This window comes from Saccopteryx bilineata, chromosome 9 (genome assembly GCF_036850765.1).
Source record: "Saccopteryx bilineata isolate mSacBil1 chromosome 9, mSacBil1_pri_phased_curated, whole genome shotgun sequence".
NCBI classification, from domain to species: domain Eukaryota; kingdom Metazoa; phylum Chordata; class Mammalia; order Chiroptera; family Emballonuridae; genus Saccopteryx; species Saccopteryx bilineata.
Window position 1 is genome coordinate 54,588,314 of NC_089498.1, and position 27,094 is coordinate 54,615,407.

The window sequence follows — 27,094 nt, forward strand, 5'->3', positions numbered from 1 at the left end:
TCAACTAAATGTGCTCAAAATAGAACTCACCTCCTCTACTCAAACTATGTTCACCATTTAATCTCACCACCACCCAGGCTTCTGGAAAATAATCTAAGAGGTTTTTTTTATTTTCCTTTTTGTGACAAGTTTACTTCTTCATTCTATCCAACATGTCCAGTTCAAGCCATCAGCAACAATATTTTTCCTGGACTCCTATAGTGGTGTTTGAACTAATTCTTTGAATATAATTTTTCCCCCTGAAATCCATTTTCTGAAGGGACAACAGAGTGATTTTCTTGAAACTAAAATAATTTCATATGACATTATAATTAAAAGTTTTTCCAAGGATTCTTTCTATTGACTGGATAAGTCTAAGCTTCTTAAGAAATCAAATTAAGTTTTTCATGATTATAACTTGTAACTAACTCTTGTTCCTCTTTTAATTGCAGTTTATGCACTGGTAACACTGACTGACTTCCAACCTATTTCAGACCACTAATGCTGGTAAATAATGCACATAATCTTTTCCTCTGGTTAACCTCTACTCATTCTCCAAAACATCTTGTTTAGGAGGTCTTCTAAGTACTTCCTCATTATGACAACTATCCCAATCAATGCCCCAGAAAGTCAAGATTTTATCTCAATCTCAAATTTATCATGCTAAGCTAAATTTCATTATTTTATATTTCTATTTCTACACTTTACTGTATTATTTGGACCTGCAAATGATGTTTACTATGTTTATCTTTGTATTCTCAGAACATAGTAAGTGGTCGTTATATGATAAATAGTTTGTTAGACTGAATAGAAAATCTTACTCTCACTCATTTTTTTTGTGATACTGCTCACAAAAATTAGGGGATATTTCAAAATGAATATGAAGTGATAAATAAAAGTACTTGATTTTTTTTCATTAAACAAGAACATCAGAAACCAAACTACAAGTCAAAGAAAGTTGTTCAATTATACAAATGAGATGCAAAACCAACTTTATTTCATTGGTGAAAATGCACTATACAAAAGGCTGAAAGTACTGGAGTATCTGCACATTCCCTGATTCCCTATTTTTTATGAGCAGTATATTTAGAAACAAAATTAGACAGAATTAGTGTCTACTGTGAGGAAAAGAAGAATAATTTTAAATTGTATACACATTTTGGAAATTCCAAAAGGATATTTGAGTTTTGTATTATATTATTACTTATTTAAATTCACTTATTTAAAAACAACAGCAAAAAAAGCCATTTATTAAGAACTCAAGAAAATATGTTTGTTATGAATCTAGAACATTCTAGGAATTGTTTTGGCCTCTGGACACTTGAGACAAACACTTGAAGCAAAGCAGACAATGAACTTCATACTCTTAACGACAGTGCATATAGCATATTGCATGGTGATAAGTGCAGTAGATAAAAGTAATGCCAAGAAAGGGGTATGAAAGTATTGAAAGACTGTTGCAATTTTTAATAGGTGTCAGAAAATCCTTCACAGAGAAAACGATAATTGGTTAAGAACCCAGAGGAAATGAATCCATGAGGAAATCTTAGGTAGCAGCTGTTGTCATCTGAGAGAAGGTGAAAGTCAGTTCAAAGGTTTGAAGTTAGACGTAAGCCTCAAGGACAGAGTGGAGAGCAGTGAGATGACTTGAGTGGACTAAGAGAAGCAGAACATAACAAAAGACCAGGTAAAGAGAAAGAGGTAACAAGAGGGAATGTTTTGTGGGTAGTAGCAGATTGCAGATTGTGCTGGACCCACTGGTGTATTTTTAATGATTTTCCTTTTACTTCAAAGTGAAATGTAAAAGCACTGAAAATTTTGAGCAAAAATAAACAAACAAAATGAACAAAAAATCATCATATTGTTACCAGAATCTATGGGCCACTGAAGGGGTCTCAGGCAAAAGTCTAATAAGACTTCTAATTAGAGCCCTGGGTTGGCTCAGTGGTAGAGCGTCGGCCTGGCGTGCGGAAGTCCCGGGGTTTGATTCCCGGCCAGGGCACACAGGAGAGGCACCCATCTGCTTCTCCACCCCTCCCCCTGTCCTTCCTCTCTGTCTCTCTCTTCCCCTCCCACAGCTGAGGCTCCTTGGAGCAAAGATGGCCCGGGCGCTGGGGATGGCTCCTTGGCCTCTGCCCCAGGCGCTAGAGTGGCTCTGGTCGCGACAGAGCGACGCCCCGGAGGGGCAGAGCATCACCCCCTGGTGGGCAGAGCGTCGCTCCCTGGTGGGCCTGCCGGGTGGATCCCGGTCGGGCGCATGCGGGAGTCTGTCTGACTGTCTCTCCCCGTTTCCAGCTTCAGAAAAATTAAAAAACAAAACAAAACAAAAAAAAACTTCTAATTAGACTCTGAATTAGAGAGAACAAAACTTCGATTGGGATACTGTCAATGAAAGTAGTGGGAATTGTTGCTTTCTGAGCATGTTTTATTTAAGGTCAAGCTTAGAGTTCTTGCTCAAGACTATGTTTGGGGTTTAAAAGATGGGCACTGAGCATGATTTTAAGGGTAACTAGAGTGATTGCAAGTTTAAAGATGCTTTAAATCACACATTGGATATTGAAGTCACCATGATTTTTGACTAAAGTACTGTTGAAGTGAAGATCAGGCAGCAGGAACTAAATTCTTCCAGAGTGACTTGTAAGTTTGTAGATAACAGTGGGAGGTGAGGTTGGACAGAAAAGGAGATCACGGAGAGGGACCTGTCATCAGTAGATGACAGTTTCGAGGAAGGGTAAAATGGATGGTATATTCTTAAGTATTAAGAGGGAGAATATTAGGAGAAGGAGAAAGAATAGTCTAGAAAAGTAAATGAGAAACTAGGGGTCCACTTGCCAAATCTCCCTAATTAACGATGAAGAATGTGGAGGAAAAAACATCCCCCACGTGGATGTGCTGCAAAGAAAACATGCCATTTTCTCTGTCCTGGGAAAGAGCAGAAAGGAGAGAGAGAAAAGATACACTCTCAATGGTCTTACTACAGTTCTCTTGCGAATTTGCCTTGACCTGGTGTAGTTTTGGGTAGTAGCTCCTGCAGCACTTTCTATTTCTTCTATAAGATTGTTCTTTTAATATTTCTAGCAATTTTGCTAATTTATATCTTCCTTAAAACTTCATTCATGTTTTCAAATTTTGCATTAATAAAACAAAGTTGTCTCATAATTTAATTTCTTCTGCTTCTGTATTATTTCCCTCTTAGAATTTATGTGAATTTGCACTTTTTCCTTTTTTTATTAGATTAGCTGGTGATTTATTTATTTTTTTATGTTTTCATTTTTCTGTTATCTCTTTCAAAGAATCATATTTGGATTCATTTATTATTTTTAGATTTCTTAAAATTCATTCATATTATACCAGTTAATTATTTCTTCTGGGGTTTTTTGTTTGTATCTTTTATGAGCTTTGATAACAAGCATATATAAATCTTCATAAAATATCTCAAAAAGAAAAGCAGACACTACTTGAACTAAACAAAATAATAAACAAAATCCAGCAGCTTATTTCAAAATTAAAATGTCATGGCCTAATGAAATTCATAACAAAAATGTAAAATAGAGTTATTTAGGTACAAATATTAGGATCATTCATTATACTAGTAATTTAAAAAGAAAAGTAATTACTATCTGCATAAATAATAGATATGTATTTGATTTGAATAAACTACCATTCTTATTCTTAAAAAGTCAATACAAAAGAATATATAAATAATTTCTTAACATAAGAAAAATTTTTTAACCAGAATCTAATATATGAGGAAACAAGAGAGGTATTTCCACTCGAGTTAAAAGCAAAGACAAGCATTTTTATTAGAAGAACTAACAAGTAAAAGTAAAAAAAAATGGACTGAAAGATACAACATTATTATTATTTATAAAACACATTCATGGATAATATAGAGATAGCAATTGAAAATTATAAAAATATAAGATAATTAAATAAGAAGGTAGATTAAAAATTAATATAAAGAGACTAGTAGTTTATATATATATATATATATATATATATAAACATCAACCAGAGAGAAAAATTTGAAAAAAGGACTGTATTTACAATAAGAAGATACAAAAAACACCAACCAAAAAAATAGTAGAGAACTTGTATAAGGAAAATCAAAACAATAAAATGCATACAAATAAAGAGACAGTTCTTAGAAAGGTTCAACATTTAAAATATATAATTTAAACCTAAGTAATAAATTTATAAATTTGTTATGTTTTTAATAAAAATGTAGTTCTAAAGAAACATTGAACTACCTTGTTTAAACTCAAAAAAATAATTAACAGAGTAACGAGAAACTTTTTTAGGAAGAACAGCATTTAGGTAAGGTAGCACCACCATATCATAAAGCATAGTTTAAAACCTAAACAATTAAAATTGTGTAAGTATTATTTGTAGAAAAATAGATAAGCTAATTGAAGAGAAGAGAAAATTTAGAGTCAAATTATTATAACTAAGAAAATGTATAATGTAATAAATGTAGCATTTATCCTACAATTTCATATTCTTTTACTTCTGGCAATTTTGTGTATACTTGCACACAATGAAAATGATGTTATTAATGTTATTTATTTCTTTATTGTCAGTAAAATAGAGACTGAAAATTAAAAGTCCATCTACAATGAATTTCTTAAACAGCATTACATACATATAAAGAACTATTATGTAGCTATGAACAGTTTTGAGGCAATTATCTAGTATTCATATGAAAAGGTACTCCCAGAATATATTGGGAGAGGAGAAAAAAAAGCCCAGCAAGATGCAGGAATGTATTAATATTTATTTATATTTTCTTGAAATGCATACTGAAAATCTAGAAATAAGCAAAGCATAAATAAAAGGGATATCTCAGATGGGAGACTATATAAATGCAACTGTAGTAGTGGGAAGTCTTTTGCTTTTACCCTCTCACACACTCTAGCTATCATCTATCTATCATCTATCTATCTACCTACCTACCTACCTACATAGAGAATATATACAGAGATAATCTATAGATAAATGATAAATTCATATAAATTTTATAAATAGATCATATAAACACATATATACCATACATATGTATTTGTATGGTATATATGAGGGTGTATGTATCTGTATATGTATATATATACATACAGATATGTGTATATATACATATATATATAGTATGTGTGTGTGTATATATATATATATACACACACACATACAGTGTGTCCATAAAGTCATGGTGCACTTTTGACCGGTCACAAGAAAGCAACAAAAGATGATAGAAATGTGAAATCTACACCAAATAAAAGGAAAACCCTTCCAGTTTCTGTAGGATGATGTGGCAGCATGTGCGCATGCGCAGATGATGACGTAACACCGTGTATACAGCGGAGCAGCCCACGGCCATGCCAGTTGAGATATGGACAGTACAGAGGAAAGTTCAGTGTGTTCTGTGGCTCGCTAAATTCGAATCCATGACCAAAGTGCAACGTGAATATCGGCGCATTTATAACGAAGAGCCACCACATAAGAATAACATTACTTGGTGGGATAAGCAGTTGAAGGAAACCAGCAGTTTGGTGGAGAAACCCCATACTGGTAGGCCATCAGTCAGTAATGAGTCTGTAGAGGCTATATGGGATAGCTACCTAAGGAGCCCTAAAAAATCTGTGCATGAGCCCACATCAAACTGCACTGAATAGGTATGAAACTGGGAGTGTTTTCCTTTTATTTGGTACAGATTTCACATTTTTATCGTCTTTTATTGCTTTCCTGTGACCTGTCAAAAGTGCACCATGACTTTACGTACACACTGTATAAATACACACACTTGAATAATTACCCAAACACCGAGAGGCGGCTTCAAAACCTGGGATATTCCATGTTACTGCTGCCTGATCTCTCACTATCATCATGAACCTTGTTTCTCAGTATTAAAGTAGATAGATACATACATGCCTCTGACCTCTCCCAGTTTCTGCATTGCCCTAACAGAGGCCTGTATCCTTCATATCTATGAAATTATAGTTAATTATTTTGGGGTTTAATCTTGTCTCTGATGTCCTTTTCCCACAATTGAACCAAACATGAATATGTGGTTTCTGAGAATCTGGTTTCTCTGATTTTCTGATCCAATTTAGATGTTTATAGGATAAAAGAATGCTTGCTGTGCTTCTTAAATCTAATTATGGGGTTTAATAGGAGTGATGAAAAGACTGCTTTAGTTCCAATATAAATTACCTTCTCTCCACAGGAGGGGCATTATCCGAGGCTTGGACCGTGAGCGCGTATGTCTGCCCGACTATCAATTCCACCCCTGGAGCAATGGTGATAAGCCCCGTTGATTCATCGATGATGAAGTCTCCCCTAGCCCCAACCAGGATTTCATATGTGATCTCCCCATTTGACCCTTCGTCGGCGTCGAATGCAGTGAGCTGTAATTGAAAATCACAACATAAATCCTCTGGGACTCAACTTTTCACCTTGTGTCATTTCCCCACCAACAAGAGCAGCTTGCTTTCAATGACAAAAAAAAAAAACAACAAGTAAATTTTCTTTACTCTTATTTTTTTCAACTGAGGCCTCTGTGCTCCAAAGCAATCACACCAGGAATGATTTTTTCTGTTCCTATGCGGATGATTGAAAAAGTTTTTATATCTTGAAGACTATATTTTAATAAAGGAAAAAAGTTCTTACTAATCTAATATTTCTATAGAAAATTTATTATCTTTTCCTCTCATTTACCTCCTGTTCTTGACACGTAAACATACATTACTAAGGACTGAGGTCTGGAGACTATGAAACAGGTGAAACTTGCTTTCATTACTCTTATTTTCCCCTTTGCTCTTATGTTCCCCATTCTTACTGTTTTCTCTTCTGTCTCCAAGAGATCCTCTTTATCTCTGTTCCTTTCTCTTTAGGTAAGATTTTTATTGTCCTAAAAATAAATTCTAAAGGACTAATAAGGCCTAGACCAGCGATTTTCATCGCATGGCATACATAAACTACTAAAGTTCTGCGGCACAACAAAATATATAGTTTTTGCCAATCTGACAAAATATGTATAGTTACAATTCAGTCACACAAGACAGCTATTGCTCTTTTGGTTGTTGTCATTTTTTTTGACAATCTAAAGAAGAAGAGGTCAGTGTCCCTGACTAGGTATAGTTAGATATTGCATGTTTTAAAAATTCTTGCAGCATATCAGTTGAAAACTGCTGACTTAGAATATTTCCTTCTCAAAATTAAAAAAAAAGCATCTCCAATTTTAGAATATTTAAATTGAAAATTAGAATATCAAGCCCAAGAAATATATTCATTTTTGAGGAAAGAGATTCAATTCAGAGCACTAGGAATAAGAGCATATAAGCATCTGTAAGGCAAATTTGCACATATTTATAATTATTTCAGAACAAATGGTATCTATTAGCTAAAGACTATATGTGGGTTATTATTTGTGTAAAGAGTAATCATTATTAATTTCACATAGCAAAATTAAGGTATGTATTAAATATGTTTTTGTTTTCTTTTTGGTGACAAAGACAGATAAGGACAAACAGATAACAGAGAAATGAGAAGCATCAATTCTTTGTTGCAGCACCTTAGTTGTTCATTGATTGCTTTCTCATATGTGCCTTGATGAGGGGGTTTACAGCAGAGCAAATGACCCCATGCTCAAGCTGGAGACCTTGGGTTCAAGCTGGTGAGCTGTGCTCAAACCAGATGAGCCTGTGCTCAAGCCAGAGACCTTGGAGTTTTGAACCTGGGTCCTCTGCTTCCCAGTCTGACACTCTATCCACTGCACCACCACCTGGTCAGCTTAATATGTTAAATAAGATTTCTTGACTCTCTTGATAAATATATATTTACTTAAGGGAGAAAATAAATTCTAGTGGATAATCTTACAATATTTGTTTTATAAATGTTCACAGAATTTTTGTTTTCATCATAACAAAAGAAATGGATCGAGAAAAGAAAGGGGGCTTCATTTTATACATTAGAAAAACACAATTAAATATACATGTATTCTATTGAATAGAGAAAACATACATGATTGTAATAAATAAACCTGTAGTAAAGGTTCTTATTTACTGACATTTTCTTATATATAGTAAATTTCTTTTCTATAAAATTATAATTCTTTATTATTAACAGATTTATTAAGGTATTTATTAAATATGTTTTTGTTTTCTTTTTGGTGACAGAGACAGAGAGAGAGGCAGATAAGGACAGACAGATAAGAAGACCGAGAGATGAGAAGCATCAATTCTTCTTTGGGGGGGGGCTACTGGACACTGTAGTGTACTTTTCTTGATAAAATGTGAATGTGCACATTTTATCTTGGAAGTTGAATTTCATTTCTGGAACGCAGTGTTAATTAATTGTCCAATCAAATGTTTATATTTACTGTCTTGATGGTCCTGTAAACAAAGTGTTTTTATACTACCTCATCATCCCTAAGGAGATATACTATGCATATTGCATTTTTTATTTTTATTACCCACTGCATTCAGAGTGATAATGTGCATAGAAATGGCCTCAAAAAGAAGCAAATGAAAAAACTGAGAGAGAAAAAAGAAAATTTGAGAGACTGGCATTAGTTCAGCTAAATCTAAGCTTAGGTATGTGGGGGTGGACAGATGTGGTTGCCAGAGGAAATGCATTTCATGGAATGATTCTGGGGCTTATGGGCTTATGGGAGAATGACAAGTCCTAAAGGCAAAGGAGAAGGAAGTTATTTCCAGAAACTGTCAAAATGAATGATGCATATTTAGGGAGAACTATTCAAGCCAGACAAACTCATTCTCTTTTGTGTGTGAATAAAATTAGAAAATTAAAATGTGGGGGTAGCAGAGAAGATATCAATTTTGATTATAGTAAATCACTTAACACAATGTCCCAGGGAATCTTAATTAAAATTTAGCTCAAATTGCACTCAATATTAACATTCTTTCTGGGACTTAAATTGGCTAAAGGAATTTAATGATAAATGGCAATGCATCAAGTAAAAAGTGTTGCATAACGTGATTCAGGGTTGTATGTAATATGACTGGTCTTATTTAACATTTTCATAAATAATATTGGGAGGGAAGATAAACTGGATTATAATTAAATTGAAGAAGACACTTATCTGGAAGGTGTCATAAATACCAAATGCCCCACAAAACACAGAAACCCTGAAAATGCAGGGCCAGCCAACCACAGATAAGTTAGTATGTTCAGGGATCACATAACCATTACCAAGTAAAAGTTTAACAAATAAGCCAAAAAATATTTATATTCAGCTTATTTAAATAGCTTTATATTATTTTTTAGTGTTTTAATAGTAAGTACTAAAATAGTAAGTTAAGAATAAACATAATTGAGTCCCCACACATGTAAACAAAAATAGTTTGAAGAAATTATTGGTGGTCTACAGTCAGAAAAGGGAGCTGAGAGACTGAATACCCATAAACTGGTAACAACCCCATGAAAGAACCTGAAACTAAACTATGATGGGAATTCAACTCAATTTCAGCTCACTGACCCTGTGATCAGTGCTCTGTGAGATCATGGTATATGAAGCTATCTCCTAATATAGAATGGAAATCTGCCTCTTACATAGAAACAAAGATTGAATGAGGGGTTGACTTACATGGAGAAGCTAATATTGCCTACAGATAAAAGGAAATAAAATCTGTTTCTAAGTTGTTTTACTTATATATTACAATATCTATATTATAAAAAACCTTACTATGTGTGTATATATATCATATGTCTCTTGTAATATATTACAGTCCTTTTCAGGAAGATTAATCTTACCTTCCCACAATTTCTTCCTCTCTGTATTACAATATGTTCATATTTCAGATATCTTTATGTTCAACCACACCTCTTTCTCTCTCTCTCTCTCTCTCACACACACACACACACACACACTGACACATAAATTCTTATTTGCTGCTTCTGTTCCCTTTTAGTCTGGCTGCAATTTATTTCTCTTTTCAATCTCTCTTTCTTGAGAAATTAAGAAATATGGTTTTACATGAAAGAACCAATGTGCCCGGCCAATGGTGGTACTGACTGGAAATGCAGAGGTTCAAAATGCCAGTTCAAAACCCCGAGGTCTCTGGCTTGAGCAGGGAATCGTCTCTACCCAATCCCAAAGAGCATCAGCTTGAGCCTAAAGGTTGCCGGCATGAAAAGTCTAAACTTGCAGACTTGACCAAGGGAGACACTGGTATAGCTCCAGTCAAGGCCCATATATAAAGTTCAATGTACAACTAAAGTGAAAGCAACTATAAGTTAATGCTTTTTGCCCTTTCTTTCACTATCTTTCAAAAACAAAAAAGGACAAATATAAAAATTATTAGATCACAAACTGAACAAAAATATCTATTTGAAATCTCAAAATGAAGCAGAGATAGAATAAAATTCATAGCTGAAATATCAATAGAAATAATCATCAGCCTGATCAGGTGGTAGTGTTGTGGATAGACTGGGATGCAGTGGACCCAGGCTCAATACTCCAAGGTTGATGACTTGACCGCAGGCTCATCCAGCTTGAGCACAGGGTCATTGGCTTGAGCATGGAATAATAAACATGACCCTATGGTCGCGGGCTTGACCCAAAGTTGCTGGCTTGAGCAAGGGGTCACTCATTCTGCTGTAGCCTCTTGGTCAAGGCACATATGAGAAAGCAATCAATGAACAACTAAGGTGCTGCAATGAAGAATTGATGCTTCTTAACTCTCTCCCTTTCTGCCTGTCTGTCCCTCTCTCTGACTCTCTCTGTTTCTCTCACTAAAAAAAAGAAAGAAAGAAAAAAATAATCATCAGACCTTAACCAAAACACGAAAGTGTGAATGTAGTTTGTTTATATGAATAAGTATATTTTCACTGGAAATGAATTATGATTAAATTGATAATCAATAAGTGCCTGATGATGTGGCATTTTTACCTCCTAAGTATCCTGGGTCTTTATTTCTGGGAAGAGTCCTTCATTTTTCCTTTGGGGATCAATTTATTCCCTTCCCAGACCATAATTGAGTTTGAGCTGGGCTGACACTTAGCTCCATCAATGGCAGTGTGATTCAGGCCTGGACATTGTTTAATTTAAGAATTGGCAGCTACTTAAATTGCTATAGTCATGATGATTCCTGGAACTACTGGAAAAATGTGGGCGTTATTTTCTCAGGAATGGATGGTAAAATTACATCTGATGTTTTGCTGTTCTTCTTGTCTGCATGTATCTGCTTAAAACTAAGGACAAAAAAAAGACAATACCAAGTAATAGGGAAAGAATATCAACTGTAAGAATCCTAAATCTTATAATTACGCATTCTTCTTGGCTTGCTTTATGATTATTTATTCTTCCACATTTATTATATTTTGAAATTTTAATATGTGATACCATGTGGTCATTAATTGTTATTCATTACCATAAGCAAAAATCTTGCTATGGAAGTGGCAGAAATATGATGAAGTAATGTAACAACTAATGAAAATATATACCTACAGATAAATAACAAGTAAATATTTTTCAGGTAGTAATAGTTGAACTTTTAAGTAAAGCAATTATCTAAATTGTAAAATTAAGCACTTTTAAAAAACATGTTTCTTAGAATGTTTTCTGAATCTCTTATTATTCAGGTTAACTAAAACTAGGCACACGGAAAAAAAAATAAAGCCCCTTAAATAATTTTGTAATAATTAGTAATAGATGAAGTCATGAATACTCAGGTTTGCTCTTTCTTTGTTAAGTTCAATTTTTAAAGTGAACAGTGGATTGATGGCAGGCTAAAACATGCCATCATGCACATCTAAGTTTAGAAAGTCTGGAAAATATTGTATGCTTTCTGAGAGAAGTGAGTTATAGAAGTATGTTAGCTGAGACTACTTGGTGGAGATTATAATACCAGAATTAATTGCCAAACTGGATTTAGGGAAAATAATAGTGAGCAGGGAAACATTCATTTCAAAGTAATATAATGAGAACTTACAATGATTCTAGGCACAGAGCTGGGAGCAGGGCGCAAACTAACCTTTGTAAATAATATTAGGCCTTTTTAAATATTGATTTACTACAAATAAAAAACCAATAAAAAAGAAACTTATATTGATATATTGTAACAAATACTATGAAAAGTAAACATAAAGACTGTGCTACATAATAGATATCAAAGTCCTTTGGCATAGATTAGATTTAAACTGGGTCTCACAAATGAGAATGTGATCAAAGAATATGGATTAAGAGCAGTCCACGGAAAAAGAAAGGGCACATGTGAGAACACTGAGGTACAGGGAATGAATGAGATTCTGAAAGAAGCTGAATGTGATAAAGACTGACCCTCACTCGTGATGAAGCTGCAGAAATGAGTAAGATGGTGAAGGGCTTTCCTGGTTCTGTTAAAGAGTTTGAGACTCACTGCGTGAGATAAATAATAAAAGGTTTTACTTGTATCTGATATTTAATGTGTAAAGTAGTCTTTGCATTCTTTACTTTCTTTGTTTTTGGTTTTGAGTGCAAAATACTAGGGAAAGTGACATGATTTCAGATAAGGTTTCAAGACAATAGTAGTAAATTCTTTTAATGGTTTTTATTTATAATAAAAATTACGATAGAACTGCGCTGGTCTTCAAAACATGGAATGAAACATTTTGAATTTAATGTAGATAAAAAAATAAATTTGAATAAAAAATGTTTTGATAAACAGTATAAATACCAGTCACACAATAAAGAACGAATTCATATTGTTTTCTATGATACACACAGGCTACATTTATATACAATAGCCTTCTGCTATTATGAAAGAGATCTTCTAATTTATACAGGCACAAATGTGGCATACTTAATGATAAAAGTTTTTTGGAAATTTCATCATCTAACTATTTGTTTCAATCTAGTGCAGTTTATTAAAAAGAGAGATCATCTATTAGTAAGGTATCTCTCTATAGTCTAACGTTCAATGAATATCACCTAGAAATAGTAATAGTGAGACATGGTGTTGTGCTGGGAATTTGTTTAAGCAGTATTTATTGAGGAGACATTCTCTGCTCTTTCCAGAAACTCAGATAGTGTCTGAGGCTTGGTTTTTTGTTTGTTTGTTTTTAGCTTAAGTAAAAAAAAGAGTGCATGTAATTCTAAACATTCACTTTTGTTTCCAGGTGTGTCATGCTGACAGCTTTAATTTTGTATCTTGCATTTAATAAGGTAGATTTGTTCTGTTTCTTGTTGTTATTGTTTTTCTGTGAAAATATTAGAAACAGTTTATTTTTCTTAGTTTAACATTTTTTTTTTACTTTAAAGAAATGAAAGAGAGAATCATCAACCTATTTTTGTGTGTGTGACAGAGACAGAGAAATGGAGAGACAAGAGAAGCTTCAACTTATGGGAAGCCGATTCAGCAAATTAAGTCTAGACATGTTATTAGAAAATAAAATCCTTAAGGTCCATATTAAAAATCTAGAGGTACTCTTATCTCCAGTTAACAAACAGACACAGTAATTAAAAAGTAAATAAATCTTGCCTGACCAAGCGTGGTTGCACAGTGGTTAGAGCATTAGCCTGGGACACAGAGAACCCAGGTTTGAAACCAGGAGGTCGCAGGCTTGAGTGTGGGCTCACCAGCTTGAGTACAGGGTTGCTGGCTTGAGCATGGGATGATAGGCATGACCCCATGGTTGCTGGCTTGAACCCAACATCACTGGCTCAACTGGACCCCTGCCCCCAGTCAAGACATATATGAGAAAAGAATCAATGGGCAGTTAAGACACCGCAACTATGACTTGATGCTTCTTATCTCTCTCCCTTCCTGTCTGTCCTTATTTGTTGCTCTTGCTGTCTCTCTATCTCTCTCATTAAAATAAATAAATAAACAAACAAACAAATAAATCTAGAGATTGTTAAAGAAATAATTATTCTGATGTTTGTAAAAATGGTAAGGAAGATTTTATTCAGAAAGTTTGCAATAGCTGTCAAGACTATCACAATTGGGGAGAGAGCAGACTCTAATCAACTCCAAATTTAATAAACACAAAACTGATAAGAGCAAAGTGAGGAGGTCTGTGGATAGAATATTACTAAGAGACATCAAAGGTAGTGGAATTATCAAATTGCTCATAATAATCTCAGAAAATACAGAAAAAGTAATTGATAAAACCCAAATCCATTCATGAAAAAAGGATTTTCAACAAACAAGCAATAGAGGGAATGTCTTCAAAGCATCTACAATAAAACTTACAGCTAGCATTATATGTAATGGGAAGCTGAATGATTTTCCATAAGTTCATGAACAAGAAAAGGATGCTCCGCCACTTTTATTCAACCTGTACTGGATGCTCTAGTCAGTGCAATAAAACACATAAAAGAACAATACCAACAACAACAACAAAGTCATCAGACTGGCAAAGCTAATGTAAAATATATTTGCAGAAGACATAATCATCAATATAGAAAATACTAAAGAATCTACAAGAAACTATGTAAGCTACCAAATGAGTAACAAGGTTACACAAAATCAATTGTATTTTCATATAGTAGCTATAAACAATCCACAAATATAATCAATTCTATTTTAATAAAGAAGAAGCTAAATGTGATAAAGACTGACCCTCACATGTGATGAAGCTGCAGAAACGAGTAAGATGGTGAAGGGCTTTACTGGCTCTCTTAAAGAATTTGAGACTCACTGCATGAGATAAATAATAAAAAGATTTACTTGTATCTCATATTTAATGTGTAAAGTAGTCTTTTCATTCTTTACTTTCTTTATTCAGTAGCATCAATAATCATAGAATACCAAAGAATAAATTTAATGAAATAAGAGCAAAATGGACACACTAAAAATCTACAACATTGCTAAGAAAAAATTAAGATTATATGGAGAGATGTTGTATTCATGGATGGAAAGACTCAATGTTTTAGGTGGAAATTCTCCATAATTTGTTTAATTTATGAATTCAACATATCCCCTATTTAAATTCTATCAGGCATGGTTTTGGCTTAAGTTATACATAGATTCGCAAAACAAAAGTCCAGAAATAACCTCTTGCATTTATGGCTAACAGATTTACAGCAAAGATGCCAAGGTAATTAATAGGGAAGATATTGTTTTTACAATAAAAGCTAATGAGGTATTTGTATGCAAATATAAACAAAAATAAAGAAAACTAGACTGAGACCTTTATCTCACAAATATACAAAATTAATTCAAAATGCGTTACATGTATACAAAATGTAAAAACTAAAAATATAAAAATAATATAAGATTAGAAGAGAAAATTTTTGTGAACTTAAGTTGGCAAAAGTTTCTTAGATATGACAAAAAATATGATACACAAAATAAAAAAAGAAGAAAAATTAAACTTTCTCAAATTAAAAGCGTTTGCTCTTCCAAAAACACTGTTGAGAATATAAAAGACAAAACATGGACCATGAGAAAATATCTGCAAAGCCTATGTCTGATAAGGGTCTTGCATTCATAATTTATTAAAAAAAAACAATTACAGATAAGATAAAAAATACAAGTAAAAAATGGACATAAAATTTGGGTAGATAGTTCATCAGAAATATAGAAAAGGTTAATAAGAACATTAAGAAATTGCAAAATAATTATTTATTAGGAAAATGAGAAACAAATGGATGAGACACAATAGCTTGTGTGGGTGGAAATGTACACCTAGAGTGTATTGTATTGTTATTAGACCTGACTAGATAAAACCCAGAGTTGCCTGAGAAATAGTCTCTAAGGCCTACTCTGGTGATAAAAATGCATTATATGTGAGAAAAACCTGTCTTTCTTGTGGAAGTTGAGAAAATAACACAAAAATATTAATTGAAGTTGAGAAAATAACACAAAAATATTAATTGAAAAAAATGTGTTGTACTATACATTTAGCTCTCGGACTCAGCTCTCTAATATAAAAAATTTTTGAATCACTCCTACAGTTCATTGATAAGATCAAATTTCTGATCAGATAAAAGACTGATTAGTATAGGTAGCGATTAGCCTAAGCAGTTGAGTAAATTAGGTATAGATTAAGTAGCTAATTATATCAAGCAATTGATCAGATCAGACGATGTTTCGTTTAGTAGCTGATTCGATTAAGCAGCCTTTATTTCATGTTATTGATGAGTTTAAATGGTCATTCATACCAGTAGTTGATCATATATATCAGCAGTTAGTTGGATTAAGCACCCAATTAGAGGATTTGACTAGAAACTGATTGGTCGCTGTTGGTTTAGTTGAGCAGTTGATTAGATTAGGAAGATTAGCTTCGATAAACAGATAGATGAATAGATCCCAATTAATTAATTAGACAGACCCTTATTATGTGATGTCACCAACAAAATGCAACTTTTATATGATCCATATATTTATGATTCAGGACAGAGAATTCATACTGGACTGTGATTGTGTTGGCTGTTGTCATTTTCTTTTTTTATTTGACAATCTAAGTGAAAAGAGGTCAGTGCCTGTGACTAAATAGTTAAGTATTGCATGTTTAAAAAATTCTTGTGGCACGCCAGTTGGAAACTGATGATTATCTTAAGAGGGTGATCAAATTAGAGACTGAAGAGTTTTAAGATGCTGATTAGATCAAAGCTTGGATTAAATTAGGGTCTGAATAGATTAAGGGGCTGACCACATTAAGGGCTGATTAGATTAAAAGAGCTGTTTAGGTTTGGTGGGTGATGAAGTTAAAGGGCTGATTAGGCAGGTGATTTTAGATTAGGGGGTGTTTAGATTAGAGGTGATCAGATTAGGGGCCTATAAAAGTCATAGATGATTAGATCAAAGACTATTAGATCAGGCTGATAATTAGATTTGAGGCTGGTTAGATTTGGGGCTTGACTGGATTACATAGAAGAGTATATTAGATAGATGAGATTTGGTAGATTAGATACATGATAGATGATAGATAGATAGATAGATAGATAGATAGATAGATGATAGATAGATAACAAACATATCTGGTCTCTAACTCTTTCTCTTCCTCCCCTTCAGTATACTCTTCACTTAGCCAGAATGATCTTTTTAATTCTTGAATGGAAAACTATTATATAAAAGGAGTAAAGCATCTCCAGTGGTTTTTCTTCTAATTAGTGGAAGTGTCTATCCTTTCCTAAGCACATTCTAGAAAAGGCAATCAGCATTTTTCTTTTAGGATTCAATCAAGCAGTAAAAGAGCTCCATGTCCTACCAGTACAGTTATAAATTTGCAAGTTGGTTACATTGTATTTTCTTGTTCTAGAAACTAGAGTGAAACCAGAGTGTACCAGGAACACTAAACTCTAAAATGTAGATCATTTGTTAGAAGACCTGGTTCAGGGTTCAGGCATGAGACTGAGGCAATATATCACACATCTGCGGGTTTCTGTTTACTCAGCTTCACAAATAAGTTGTGTGGGTTAAATGATGCCTGAATTGTCTTCCAAAAATAAGCTTAGAATCATAAGTGTGTTCCTAGCTTAAAGGTCCTAATTCTGACCAATGGAAATCTTCCCACTGTTTATAATCCACACTTATTCATTAAATAATTACATAAAACTTCATTTTATGCAAAATATTACTTTCTTTTTAGAAGAGCTGAAGCCCTAATCCAAAAGAACATGGTCCTCACACATCTACCTTTAAAACAAGTGTGTGATATAACTAAGATTTCTCTAGGAACCTTCTGTCTTTTTCTACCTTGTAGGTAGAGCGCAGAGTGCATTCCTAGCAGCTGTGGCTGATGCAATGCTGTGAGAATACTCCAGCACCTGAAACCCTCCTAGGCACACCCAGGAGGGAGCTCACCTGCTATAAGGAAGTGACTCAGCGCCAACCAGGCAGCTCCCTGATCATTTTAGCCATTGGCTTTGAAGAACATGCTGTAACACCCTATAGGCTGAACCTGTGTATATAAGCTAGCTTGCTTCCTGAATAAAGCGGATCTGCATCTCTGAACCTGGTCTCCAGAGTCGGGTCTTTGCGTCTCCATTGTCCTCACCCAGGCAGGCCTTGTCCACACTTCTTGAGTATACAATTGTATGCATGCTGTTCTATCTATTTGCAAAAAAAATACACCTTTCCAAAGCTGTTATAAACTGATACCTTCCTTTGATATAGAAAATGGAGGCATGCATTCAACATAAATTACCTTTTGGACATGAATTTTAGACATTTACCACCCTTGCTAAAACCAGTTACTAATGTCTCATCATCTTTTTAAGCTCCAAATAGGCAGATTAAACTCAATATGCCACATTAATGAATTGAAACCAAGGTTTATAACTATTGAGTTAAAAAAATTGTCACCAATAGCTCTATTTCTCTCCTCACTCAGAGTTCTCTATATTTTTTCTCTGAAGAGTGTGAATTATATTTAGGTATATGTGTATTAGGACTTGCCCAATGGTTTTTTTGGATTTTTTTGTTTATTTGTTTGTTTTTTGTGACAGAAACAGAGAGAGAGAGAGAACAGAGAGAGGGACAGAAAGGAACAGCCAGACAGGATGGGAGAGAGATGAGAAGCATCAATTCTTTGTTACAGCACCTTAGTTGTTCATTAACTGCCTTCTCATAAATGCCTTGACCAGGGGGGCTCCAGCTGAGCCAGTGAGCCCTTGCTCAAGCTAGCAAACTTGGGCTCAAGCCAGCGACCTTTGGACTCTAGCCAGTGACCATGGGGTCATGTCTGTGATCCTAGCTCAAGCCAGTGAGCCCGCGCTCAGGCCAGGTGAGCCCGTGCTCAAGCCAGTGACCTCAGAAATTTGAACCTGGGTCCTATGCATCCCAGTCCAACACTCTATCCACTGTACCACTGGCTGGTCAGGCCCAATGATGTTTTTGTTTAGTACTTTGCTAAACTGAATAAACAAATTTACTATGCTTTCAAAAATTCCTCACTGCTCTATTTAGAACATTGATATTTTTTTTTCTTTACAATAACCTGCCTTGAAAACATCTCAATAGCCAAGGATTTTTTTTTTATCCAGATGACCATGCTTTGATATTGATCATACTCTACTATAAGAAGAAACTGAAAGAGGAAGAGATCTTTTTGAAACAACAGCTGAAAAAAAAAAAACCACCCAAAAACCACAAAAAAATAGTTTGGTGATATTCAGAAAAAAAAGTATATTAAGTATATTTGTACATTTTTGTCTATTCTAGAGTATTATCAAATTTAAAGTCAATTATCCAGTAAACTGGCAATACCTAGAACTCTAATGATGAGGAAAAACAGTGTCAACATTAAGAACACACAAATTATATGATTCTAAAATAATCACATTCAATTAAACAAAAGCTTTCATAAAAATGCAAAAATCTAAGCATTAATTATTAAAATTGTACCATGGATAGTTTTCACTATGATAATCTAAAATTATACTAGATAAATTTAAAATAATATAATTGCACTCACAAATTCATTTCTTTGAAAAGCTCTGTTTCTAAATATATCAGAGAAGGGGGATGATGACTGTAAAATAATATAAAAGCCTAATGTGAAAATTTTTGTCTTTACTTGTACAAAATAAAAATGTGGATGTTTGGGATGGCTATATTAATACTATTACTCTTTTTTTATGTTTATCAAGTGGGAAAGCTCAATCTATATACCATAACTCTTAAGGTTTTAAGAGATACGGTAAATGTTAAAAATTTCATAATACTAATTTGCTGCGATGAGTCATGTTTGCTATATATGATAGAACTAAAATATAATATGCTTTTCCCCCATTAAAATAGTAGCTATTAATATCAGAAATAAATGTTAGTAGTTAGATGAATCTCTATGATTTGGCACAGAGCTTGAAATTTCAACACTTGAGAAAATATAATTTTCAAATAAATGTGCTAATTATTCAACTTTGACTCTCTAAAAGTATATATAACTGATTTCTCATAATATGTTTGCAGTCAGATTACTTAGCCTTTCATGAATCTTCACTGGATATAATTTCTTTTCAGATAATCAAGGCAGAAAATACTGTTCTAAGGATACTAATGTATATCTACAGTCCAGATGATTAAGTTTTAGAACACATTAACTTGATATATAGGTTATTTCCAAAAACTTATATAGAAATCATATAATACTTTCTTAAACTACATCAGTTATCTTCTTTATCTTTTCAACAAAAAAAATTCTTAAAGGTCTACTATGCACCAGGTGTTATATAAGGTGTTGAGTACACAAGAGTATTGAAAAAATAAAGAAACTAAAGAAAGAAAACAAAACAGTCTTTATTCCATTTTAGTTTTTATAGCCCAATAGGAGAACAGATAGTTAAGCGATTATAATTAGAAATCTTAAATGTGCTCATGGGAAAAAAAATCAGGAGGTTTTGGGATAATAAAGAAAGAAAAATTTATCAAAGAAGTAATGGAAGGCTTCCTTGAGGAAGTGGCATTTAAATTGAGATCTAAATGATTAAAAGCATATGAATTGTTGTTATCTAGTTATAGTGAGAGTATTATAATAAGCATTACATTGAGGTTGGTGAACAAATTGGTAGTTATACTACAGTGACAGGCATAGAGCAGAAGAAACGTAGTCAATAATATTGTAATAATTACTATGTAGGATTCCAGGTGAATACTCGAAACATTGGGGAGAATCCCTTTGTAAAGATTTGACTTTGGGTGCTGGGTGAGCACAATAAAATATAAAGATGATGTATCAGAATTTATACTTAAAACCTAAAAACATTGTCACCTTAATAAATTTAATTTAATTAAAAAAATTTATGATTGTCAAACCATTATGCTATACACCTGACACAGAAAAGAAATAATATTGAATGTAAACAGTGATTGAAAAATAAATATTAAAAAGAGAAAGGTAAATGGTACGTAATGAAATCACAGTGTAATCAGGAGATGGGTCAAGCAGGTTCTGAATATGAACATTTTAATTGTATTTAGAAAATTAAATTTAATAAGGTGACATTGATCAATAAGAGTACATAAATTTCAGGTAAATATTTCTATAGCTTTAAAACAGTTGATTGTGTTGTATACCCAACAACCGAAGTCAAAACATTTTTTTCTCACTGTATATTTGTACCACTTTACTACCCTTTCCATATCCCTCTACCTCCTCCTCCTCAACCTCCTTCCCCTAGTAACCACTTCACTTTTATCTATGTTAATGAGTCTCATTTTTATATCCTACCTATGTGGAAAATCATGTAGTTCTTAGCTATTTCTTTTATATATTTTTTTCTTCCCTTTTATTTATGATTTCATTTCTTCATTTTAGAGAAGGAGGAGGAAGAGAGAGAGAGAGAAGGGGGAGAGGAGCAGGAAGCATCAACTCCCATAGGTGCTTTGACCGGGCAAGCCCAGGTTTTTGAACTGGCAACCTCAGTGTTCCAGGTCAACACTTTATCCACTGTACAACCACAGGTCAAGCAGTTCTTAGAGTTCTTAGCTATTTCTGATTTACTTAATTAATTCAGTAAAAGGTCTATCCATGTTATCGTAAATGACAACATGTCATTATTACTTAATGCTGAGTAGTATTTCATTGTATGTATGTACCACATCTTCTTTATCCAATCGATTTTCAAAGGACACTTTGATTGATTCCATATGTTGGCCACTGTGAATAATGTTGCGATGAAAATGGGGGTACATGTGTCTTTGCATAACAATGTTTTCGAGTTTTTGGTTAGATACCCAGTAGAGGGATTGATGGATAATATGGTAGTTTCATTCTTAATTTTTTGAAGAATGACCAAATTTTCTTCCATAATGGCTGTTTTACATTCCCACCAGCAGTGAATGAAGATTCCTTTTTCTCCACAGCCTCTTCAACACTTGTTACTGCCTGTCATCTAACAGGTGTGCGGTGGTATTTCATTGCAGTTTTGATTTGCATTTCTCTAATAACTAATGAAGATGAGCGTCTTTTCATATATCTGTTGGCCATTTGTGTATCTTCTTGGAAGAAGTGTCTGTTCAGGTCCTCTCCTTATTTTTTAACTGGAATGTTTTCTTGTTGTTGCTGAGCTTTGTGAGTTTTTGATATATTTTGGATATTAACCTCTCATTAAAGCTGTTGTTTATAAATATCATCTCTAATTTGTTTGGCTGCCTTTTTGTTTTGTTGTCTGTTTCTCTTGCTGTGTAGAAGTCTTTTAGTTTCATATGGTCCCATTCATTTATTTTTGCATTTACTTTCCCAGCCTTTGGGGTCAAATTCATAAAATCTTCTCTAAGACAAAGTTCCATAAGTTTAGTACCTATGTTTTATAATTTATTATTTTAGTTCTTATGCTTTAATTTGTGTTAATTATTGTATATGGGGACAGACACTAATCTACTTTCATTCTTTTTGCCTGTGGCTTTCCAATTTTCCCAGCACTGTTTATTGAAGAAGTTTTCTTTTCTTCAATATATATTTAGGCCCCTTCATTGAAAATTATTTGCTGATTTACATGTGTGTTTATTTCTGGGCTTTCAACTTTTCCATTCATTTGTGGTTCTGTTTTTTCTGCAAATACCATGTGGTTTTAATTATCATGGCTCTCTGTGTAGTACTACTTGAAGTCAGGTAATATGATAGCTTCAGCTTTATTCTTTTTTCTCAGAATTGCTTTGGCTATTCCAGGATTTTATGAGTCCATACAAACCTGGTGATATGTTTGTTTTTTGTATTTAAAGACTGACATTGGGGTTTTAGTGGGGATTGCATTAAATTTGCATATTGCTTTGGGTAATTATGGACATTTTAACTATGTTGATTCTCCCAACCTATGAAGTCTTTTTCAATCTTCCAATAATGCTTTATATTTTTCACAAAATGTATATAGGCCCTTCAAAACTTTGTTAAGTTTATTCCTATGTATATTATTTATTTATTTATTTTGCAATTGTAAGAATAATTGTTCTTTTGAGTTCATTTTCTGCAGTTTTATTGTTGGTGTATAGGAAAGCTGTAGACTTTTGTATATTGATATTTTATCCTGTGATTTTATGGTATTGGTTTATGGTTTCTAATAGTTTTTCAAAAGTCTTTGCAGGTTTCCATATACAGAATTATGTCATCTGCAAAAAGTGATACCGTTACTTCTTCTTTCCTGATGTAGATCTCTTTTATTTCTTTTTTTTTTTTTTTTTTTTTTTTTTTTTTTTTTTTTTTTTTGCTTGATTACCCTGGGTAAATATTTCCGAACTATACTGAATACAAATGGAAAGTGTGGGCAGCTTTGCCTTGTTTCTGATTTTAGAGGAATAACCTTCACATTTTCATTATTTCCTTTAGTATGATATTAGCTGATGGTTTGCCATATGGCCTTAATTACATTGAAGTCTTTCCTTCTATACTCATCTTATTGAGTGTTTTAAATATCAATGGATGATCATCTGACTGAATGCTTTTTTGTATCTATGATAGGGTCATATGTTTTTTGTCCTTTGTTTTGTTGATGGAGTGTATTACATTGATTTATTTACATATATTGAATCATCCTGTGCTCTAGAAATGAATTCCTCTTGATCATGATGAATTATTTTTTTAATGTATTGATTTGCTAGTATTTTCTTTAGGATTTTAGGTATTGGTCTGTAGTATTGTTGTTGTTTTTTTCTTTGTGTGTGTGTGTGTGTGTTATCCAGGTTCTGGTATCAGAGTCATGTTGGCCTCATTAAATGTGCTATTGCATCTTCTTCGATTTTTTGTAAGACTTTGAGAAGTATAGGTATCAAATATTCTTTGAATGTTTTGTAGAGTTTACTAGTGTAGCTATCTCATCCTGGACTTTTATTTTTGGAAGGTTTTTGATAGTCATTTCTATTTTCTCTGTGCTTATGTGTCTATTACGTTTTTCAATTCTTTTTGATTCAGTTGAGGAAGATTATGTAGTCTAGAAACTTACCCATTTCTTTAGTCTGACAAATGTAGTGGCATATAATCTTTCATAGTATTCTGGTATGATTCTTTGTATATCTATGATGTCTGTGGTAATTTCTTCTCTTTCTCTTCAGATTTTGTTTATATTAGTCGTTTTGCTTTTTTTCTTTAATGATTCTAGTCAGGGGTTTATCAATTTTGTTGATCTTTTCAAAGGACAAGTTCTTTGTTGTATTACTTTTTTATAGGTGTTTTATTCTGTTTTTATTTAGTTTTGGTCTAATATTTACTGTTTTTTTTCTACTGACATTGAGTTGTCTTTGTTTTTCTTTTTCTAGTTCTTTAAGATGTGATGGTAAGATGCTTACTTGAGATATCTTTTGTTTCCTGATAGAAGCTTGTAATGATATGAATGACTTTTGCATTCCATTCTTCTTTGTTACAGAAGATCTTTATCTTTACCCTTTTAATATTTTTGTTGTCACAGATTATTCTTGTTTTTATTGTAACTTTGTTGGAGTTTTACTTATAGTTGTATTTTGTTTTGTTCTTTGTATCTGGTAGAATAACCCACTTAAGTATTTCCTGCAGTGATGGTTTTCTGGTGATAAATTGTCTTGACTTCTGTATGTCAATGAATGTTTTTATTTCTCCTTATTATTTGAAGGATAAATTTGATGGATGTAGTATTCTTGGCTGGTAATTTCTCTTTTTTTGTACTTTGAAGGTTTGTGTGTACTCTCTTCTGACTTATAGAGTTTCTGCTGCGATGTTTGATGATAACCTAATGGGCCTTCCTTTAATGTTATGTTCTTCTTTTCTTTAGCTGACTTGAGGATTCTTTCTTTGTTATTGATTTTCACAATTTTATTATGATGTATTTTGGAGAAGGTCTGTTTGGGTTGAGGAACTTGATATTCTGTTTGCTTCTTGGATTCAGGGATCCAACTCTTTCCATAGTCTTGGAAAATTACCATCAATTATTGGTTTGAGTAGGCTCTCCATTCCCTTTTCCCTCTCTTAGTCTTCTGATATACCTGTTATTCTTATACTGGTCTTTTTGATGGCAACAGGCCATCCTTGTAGAGGTCCATCTTTTTTTTTAATTTTAAACTTGTGTCTTTCTTTTCCTCTCCATTGAATCTCCAGTTGCTTGTATTCAATGTACTGATTCTCTCCTCTATCTGGCTGGTTCTATTAGCTAAATTTGCTACCTCATGTTTCAATTAATGTATTGATTTCTTCATCTCTGTTTTTAAAGTTTTAATTTTTTTGGTGAAGTACTTATTTTTTTATTAATTTGTTTTTTGAGATCATTACATTTCTTATCAGTGTTTTTTGCATCTCTTCAAGTATTATCAGAATTTCAATTTTGAATTCTTTATCATTTAACTCAAATGTTTCCATGTGATTAAGATTGTTTTCTAAAGATTTTAAAAATTTTCTTTCTGAACTACATCTGTTTCTTGTGTAGCCACTGCATTCAATTTCTTATTCCTTGATGGTATTTGAGTGGTATTATTAAGAAATCTAACAAAAAATAATGAAAAAATAAAAAATAAACTGAAAAATGCAATGAAATCTAAAATATTTAAATAACAAGAAGTAAATAAGAAAAAAACAAAATAAAAAGCAAAAAGATAAAAAGACACAATAAATAAAAATAAAAGAACATAAGAATTAAACAAAATAAAATTCAAAAAAAAAGTATTTCTATTTTGTTGTTTTTCTGTTTCCCTCTAGTATGTGGTGCTATATTACAAGATTTAGCACTGTGAAATTCCTGGGTTGACTTTTGCTGAGATGTTGCTGTAACAATGAATGTTAGCAGGGCTGCACTTGTGATGATGGGAGGGACATGTTATAAGGGTTTTACAGATTTAGCTATGGTGATCACAGGTCTCACAAGAAGATCTCCTTCCCATGACTCAACAGAGCAGGGGACCAAACACAATCAAAGCACCTCTATTCTTGAGGGTAGAGAGTGGTTCTGGAGAGCAAGCTGTGGTTTAAGTCTCTGCCACTCTCCATACTTGCAAAGTGAGGGAGGCAGGATCTGGGAGTCTGGGGTTTGCACTGTGCTTTTCTCTATCTCTGAGCCAAGTGAGGCTGCTTGGCAGACAACAGGCACACTGTCTGGGACTCCTCATTCTGATGCCATTTTGGTTTAGTATCTTCCCTGCTTCCCTTCAATCTCATTGATCCTCCTAGCAGAAGACCCATCACTCTGGGTTTTTCTCTTTTCCAGATTGCTGGCAGACAAAAACCAAGACAGTTTGGGTTTCTCTCCTCTCCAGAGTTTATCACAAGTGTGACTTATCTTTCTCTCCCCTTCTCAACCCTTCCCACTTTTAGTAGGTTCCACATGGATCTTTCAGGCAAGCCCATGAATCCAGCTGGTGTTCTTTCACTACATTATATCTGTTCAATTTTTTGACATTTCAAGGGGAGAAATCAATGTGATCTCTCACATTGCCATTATTCTGATATCATCCCCTAATGTTGCTTTATTTTTTTGCAGTGAAAAATAATGGAAGAAATCAAGCATGGGAATTATTGATTTTCTTTCAAATTTCAAGTAATCTTGTGTCTTCTGAATTGAGAAGGGGGAAAGAAAAGATATAATAAAGCCCAAAGAAGGGTATTGCAGTGATAAAAGTAAACATTGACTGTGGCTCTTACTAGGATGGTGGCAGTGGGAGGAGTACCACGCACATTTATACAAGAAATATATGAGAAAAAAATGGTAAGATTTGATAACAAACTGTAAGGTGGAAGTAAAAAATACTGTGTCAAGAATAACTGTTTTTTTTTTTCATCTTGCACAACTAAATGTAAAGTGTTTATCAGTTTTTTAGGTGCAGAATACCATCCATTTGTATAAAATAAAAATGATGTAACAAAACTTCAATTAAAGTCTGCAACATGAGTATCTTATAAAATTTGAGACCTATGCTTTGACCTTAGTGAAAAAGAGTTTAGCAAAGAAACTGTATGGTGCTTAGTAAAATTAATGTTTCATATATCAAAAATAAAATTATGTAGAAATGTAAAAATATTTTTATGTTTTTGTAAGGTTTGTGTATCTAATCTTGATCTGGTATTTGTTGGAATACTAAACCACACCAAAACCTTAAATTAATATAATCTTCAAATTTTAATCATGATATCACAAACACACATACACATTTATCACAGAGAGCAATATTATTTGGCACAAAATAAATCATTACAGCCCTGGCCAGTTGGCTCAGCAGTAGAACAGTGGCCTAGCATGTGGAAGTCCCAGGTTCAATTCCCGGCCAGGGCACACAGGAGAAGC

General features: G+C 33.3%; 1 protein-coding gene across 1 annotated transcript in view; it reads right to left on the bottom strand.

The window, feature by feature from the left end:
* Positions 1 to 27,094, bottom strand: part of PCDH15 (protocadherin related 15) — a 1,080,236-nt gene that overhangs the window by 346,248 nt on the left and 706,894 nt on the right. Inside the window, exon 14 of the mRNA XM_066242956.1 lies at positions 6,184 to 6,377. Within this exon, the coding sequence (XP_066099053.1) occupies positions 6,184 to 6,377 (194 nt within the window). The remainder of the gene's footprint in view (positions 1 to 6,183; positions 6,378 to 27,094) is intronic.